The sequence below is a fragment of the Protopterus annectens genome, chromosome 13.part0 (genome assembly GCF_019279795.1).
Source record: "Protopterus annectens isolate FY-2018-M chromosome 13.part0, PAN1.0, whole genome shotgun sequence".
In the NCBI taxonomy this organism is placed as follows: domain Eukaryota; kingdom Metazoa; phylum Chordata; order Ceratodontiformes; family Protopteridae; genus Protopterus; species Protopterus annectens.
Window position 1 is genome coordinate 635583816 of NC_056747.1, and position 6000 is coordinate 635589815.

Genomic DNA, 6000 nt, shown 5'->3' on the forward strand with positions numbered 1-6000 from the left:
AGGAATTCCCTGTTTTCTAAGTAACAGTAGTGTAGAAGCTAGTACACATACGCAGTGGGAAGTGGGGGGAGGGGAACAACCTGCCACATGGGGTTTATAACAACAGCTTCTGCAGGTCATTGTTACTTCGTCTAAGTCACACTCAAATTTTCTTAGTTTCTGAACTTGTGTTATCAAATCTTAAAGTTCCAACAAGTCATTAACATTGCTGATACTTGGAAAGTGATGACAGAATATGCTACACTGAAATCAAATACATGATTTACATAATCTAGCAGCCTTGGGATGAGAATATGTAAAGGCACTATACCTTGTGACAGTCTATGAAACAAGTATCTTCCACTTCAGAATGAGAGGTTTTCTTGCATTAGGTCACAGCCTTCTTTATGATATTTAAGACTTGAGTGGAAAAAGATGTTTGAAATCAAAAACCTAACCCTCACACTGATAGGTTCAGGATTTCAAAAACTAGGATGTAATACCATGCACTTTCATTATATTGGTAAGGATTTATGTAAAGGTAATGGCCATGGTGGAAGAATGACCAGGCTCATTAGCAGAGACTACCACAACAGTCTTGGATAACAGGGACCGATGAGAATTAGACCTTCCTTGTTTGGTCAGCTTAGATTAGCATGTTTTGAATATGAGGAAATTGAGAGGAGGAATACTTAAAGATCTGAATTAATCAGAAACAGAAAGCTTCTGTCTTCCAAACAGTGTTGTGGGGAATTAGACAGCAAAAAGATTAACACCGTTTGTTGTGGTGTATAGCAAATAGGTCTTCTTTTGGAAGACTTACAGTGTCTTGAAAAATGTACCAATCTATTTTTCATTCAAGTGCCAGTGTTACTTCTCTGCTAATGGTATCTGCCATACAATTGATTCCATAAACCTGGAATATGAGACTTCAAGTAGATGCAGGCTGAGTTATAATATTTTCTCCTAAAGTCCAGCTGTCTCTTTGCACATACAAAAAAAAAGGAACATGACTGCTATATGTACCACATTACTGTTACATTGTAAGTCTTGATCCAAAAAGGGTTTTGCCTGACATATGTCCTGTAAAGGTATAAGAGGCCTATAAACTGCTTTCATCTTCTTCATGGTGTCTACCTAGAAGAGATCTTTCCTTCTGAAGTCATCTGCCTTGCATCAAAAGGTCAATGAAAAGGGTTCCCCAAGCATAACTTGAAGAGACTTTCTTTAATCAGAAAAGGAAATAGAACAGCACTCACTGAGTGCTAGGAAGTACTTGAAAAAAGACATGGTTAGTAAAACACTCATTGAGCTTTAAACCAAATAGTTTACAGTAATAAGACTACTCTTAGTTTTTCCCTTCCTTTCCTTCGGCATAGGTAATTAACCACCTGGCATCATACCTAATGTTGTAGGCAAAGGAAAAATGACAAAGTGATACTGGGTGCCAACTACATTGGGAAGACTGGTGCTGCCTATAAGTTATCTCCACTGGAAAAAACAGGAAAGAAAGATTATTTCCTAAAATCTGAAAAGAAAACATATACAGTAAAGTAAAACCCACCATCAAAGACATTTAAATCATATCTACCTTCTTATAAACTGCAACACACCATGCATCTTACAGCACAAAGACTTTTCAGGCATCTAATGACAGAAAACTATTCTACAATATCTGTGACTATGAATCATAACACAGTACATCTCCACACAGAGCACTCACTGAACTGCATAATGTTCTATAACAGTTAGTAAAGCGTGAGGATCTGTTGGCACTTTATTACAACCCCCTCCAATAAAGGCTCACTTGCCCATTAACATTTTCTGGAAACCTAAATGATGCAAATCACAGAGAGTGCACAGCAAAGTTTTGAAATAATTTCCAGCCCAGTCTGTATATATATAGAGAAAAATGTGTGCATTTTGTTCACTGAGACCCTAAACAAAATGGAACCCAGTAACATGCCTCAAAATGACTTTGCCCCAGCAGCCAGCAGCTATTACTCATAGGTTCATAGGTGTTTACTAGGCTAACGACCACAGGGGCCTTTTTAAGCCTAGCCATGCATCCCAAATCTCTGACAAGTTCTGATACCCTTGATAAGTGTAAGCATGGGCCTGGGAGATGAACCATTTATAAGTTACCTGTTTGCATCAGAGGCATGGGTGCCAAACCAGGGATGAATTTCCGGTTTTCCATCCAGCTGTCCAAGTTGCGCTTGAATTGGATTAGGGAGGAACTCTGCTTTACATGGATGGGGGAGCCTGTTCCATGGACGGAGTAGTCTCTGGGTTACATACTTATCTCTCCAGCAGGTCCTACTTATATCACAGGCAAGGTTTAAGTCTTCAGAACGGGTAATTCTGGTACTGTTTGTTTTGTGGACATGCAGAAGGTCCATCACAGTGGGGTTTGACAATGCCCTGTATGCCAGGCATAGATCTCCCCTCAAAAGCCTGTAGGAAACAGAATACAGGGATAGAGCCTTGACGCAGTCTGCATAGGACATAATACTTATGCCCTGTATTCTTTTAGTGAGGAACCTCTGTGGATGTTCCAGTTGCTGGATATGCCTAATTAGGCACATACCAAAGGGGTACTGTACTCAATGATAGATCTGATGAATGCCAAATACAGGAGAACAATGACTTCCTTGGAAGTCCACTGGAACTTACCTGAAAAGGTGGTTTTCCTACCAGACATTGGTAAATTACTGTTCCTATACTCCACAAATCTGCTTTAGCATCATAGTGTTGTGACATAATAACTTCTGGTGCCTAGAAAAAAAGAAGATGCAAAGGTAATAACAGCCAGGGGTTTCAAAACACATTTTATAAAGACAAATGCAAATGTATGGTCATTGCTTTATGTCCATCTGTACATTTTTATCAATTAATGCAAAAAAGGTTTACCATATTTATGTATTTAAAATAAAAACGTGCAGTGGAGATGCTAACACTGATGAGAAAAGCAGTTTTATACAACTGGTCACAATCCTTTACACTCTGTAAATTACTGTTCAGGAAGGCACTGGGTGGGGAAGGCAAGGTGTCTGCTATGGTTGCTGCAAACATGGGGCTAAACAGCAACCTGTGTGCCACAGGATGAAGTTAGGAGAATGGAAAAATAAGAGGAGAATGTCAGCTTGCCTCCCATGGGGAGATGGAGGAAAAATTCTGGTACTGCAGTACAGATTCCTTATGGAGCCTTGGGGAAAGAGGTTATTTAAAGCCTACTATAAGAATGAGTAGTAAGCTTCATAAGTGAGAGAAGAGTCATATGGGGAAACATATGCCCAGTGAGCACTTGGACAGGTGCATCTCTCTCCTGGGTGGGGAAAGAAAAGGAAAGGTAAGGGTATACAAACACCAGTGTCCCAGAGTTTAACAGCAGATCAGTCCCCAGCACCCACTGACTAAAGCTATGCAACAACTAATTAGATACAGTGAGAGGTCACTGCAAAGGCAACAGCATGATGGTCAGCAATTTGCTGTTGGGGATGAACACAAAACAATCATTCTGTTCAGGATGACTTTACTACTTTTAATCACACAGTCTGGACCACAGTTCATAATGCAACACATAAGCAAATAACTCCTGATTTGGCTAAGCAGGTATGCTTCTAGTTTTCATTCTAATGAAATTCTTAAACCAGTGTGTAGTGCTTTGGTTATCAACCAGTCAAGTTTCACTTTTCCTTAGAGTCATGATATTTTATCATTATGACCTTGAGTTATCAGTTATTAATATTTTTAATTCAGTGCCTGATTTTGCTTTTTCATGCTTTCCTGGATTCCTGCTTCTAATACCAAGAAGGATGGCAGCAGCTCAGAAGAACACATTTACTCTAGACAGAACAAAACGCCAACACCAGAATGCAATAAACTATAAATTAAAAAAAAAATGAAAAGAACAAACATGCTACACAGCATTTAAAGTTCAAAGCTGCAAGAAAGGTATGGGTACGGCAAATCGCATGATCCCTTTTCCTACACACACAATGGTCTACCAGTACTGTAAGGCAATTCTGTTCTTAAACACAGCAGTATACGTAAGCAGAGTAAACGATGAGGGACAGGTCTGATGCAAGCCAAAATAAATAAATAAATAAAACAAGTTATTTCTGTGGTATCCCCAAAACCTCAAAACAACCAACTAAACAAGTATAGTGGGTCCAAAATCAAAACAGTGTAAGAAACGTCTGTGTGTGGAAGATTTTCAGTCCATATATCTCTAGTTAATCACTGTATATTAATAAGATCAGACAATAGCAGTAGAAGTAGCGAACTTAAACTCATTTTAAGTAAAAAATAAATAAATAAATAATAAAAATATATATAATTGTACAGAATTACTAAGTATTTGAAAGTAATCCAAGCAAGACAGGCAGTCTGTTTCCAGTCGAAAATCCTTTAAGAACACAGACAAGCGATCTGAGTAAAACAAAAACAGAATAATAGTTTCCTCACAAGCTTTCTAAATATATATATACTTTTTATCAGGCAAGGGAGTGGTTTACTGTGCTGTAAAACAAAGTATTAATGGTACACATGTTAAATTCACATCCTTTCCCCCATCAGTGTGACTAGAGATATATGGACTGAAAATCTTCCACACAGAGAAGTTTCTTACACTGTTTTGTTCCAAAATAAATAAATACATACATAAATACCATTTCCAATGAGGAATTAAAGCAAGTGCAAAACCAATCAAGAAGATACTGTACACTCCTCCTTCCCCCACCCTCAATAAGTAAGCAAGTATAGTCAACAAGATTATAGAAACCAAAAACCACATGACATCTTCCCTAGGAGATGACGACATTCTTATTAAGCCATTAACTGGAGTTAAGGGTAACTGGCAGATCCACTGCCACTGTACTAATCAAGGCTCACTTACAGGAATCTTGGAGACCAAACTGACTACCAAATGTAAGTATTATAACTTATCCCAAGGTACGCTAATCTCAAAATTAAATAGTTAAGAAATGGAAAGAATGCAATCCCTTGCATTACATGTTTAAGAGAATTTATCCTGTGTAAAAGACTGCATTACATGTTTAAGAGAATGCATCCTCTGTGCTAAAAAAAAAAAAAAAAGAAAAAAAGTACTCAGCAGGTTGCCCAGTTGGTCTCTGATCAAGCCAATAAACTTCACCTGTTGCAGCTATGACTATGTGGACTAGACTTAAAATGAAAACTAACAGCACTTGATGAAAAGCTATACAGCAAGAAGTACACAGATATAAAGGCTACTCCCGATACAGCCACAAATGCATCAAGATGGCACTAAACCTTTCCATAGAGTAATACTCACCATGTACATTGGGGACCCACACAGAGTGGCAGCCATCATATTGCTCTGCAGATAGCGGGCAAAGCCAAAATCAGCTGTTAAACAGAAATAAAGAATACTGAGCATTCTAAACATCTAAAAGGTACAAGTTCAGCTCAAAAATATTGCAAGCTTACAACTTTAGCTGTAACAAAAACTGCAGCTGCCATCTTCTTTAACAGGTATGGGACTCAAATTATAAAATGGCCCTGTAGCTTCTAATGAATAATACACACAGCAGTCATATTCAAGGTTCTAAGAACAAATGTTGATTTGGTGGCAAAATTTCAAAGCTAAGCGATGTTGGGTTCCCAGCACGGGGGGTTGGTATTAGCTGACCATGGCTCAACACCACCCATGTTCAGAGCTGGTGAGTAGACTGAGGACACTGATGCAGTATTATATTGCTGTCAGAGGGCATGCCTTAATCCTTCCTCACCCTATGGCAGCCTTGTCAGCTCTTCAACTGCTTCCTTCAGGAGATGTATGTGAGTTTCTGCACATGTAAAACCTCCCAGCCAAACTGTACATTGCTTGCAGCATGGAGTTTGCCAGGCTCTTAATGCTGCTATGGCATTAAGACTCGGCAGTCTCCCTCCACCAAGAACAGGCAAGACAGCAACAGGCACTCTCTCCCATTTCCCCCACCCAGTCCCTGCAGCGGTCATGCTGCTAACTGGACACCA

At 39.1% G+C, this 6000-nt stretch overlaps 1 protein-coding gene across 1 annotated transcript in view; it reads right to left on the reverse strand.

The window, feature by feature from the left end:
• ULK2 (unc-51 like autophagy activating kinase 2) overlaps nt 1–6000 on the reverse strand; it is a 711692-nt gene that overhangs the window by 324223 nt on the left and 381469 nt on the right. The window contains exons 8-9 of the mRNA XM_044054320.1: nt 5297–5370; nt 2656–2757 (exon numbers count right to left, since the gene is read on the reverse strand). Coding sequence (XP_043910255.1) covers nt 2656–2757; nt 5297–5370 — 176 coding nt within the window. The remainder of the gene's footprint in view (nt 1–2655; nt 2758–5296; nt 5371–6000) is intronic.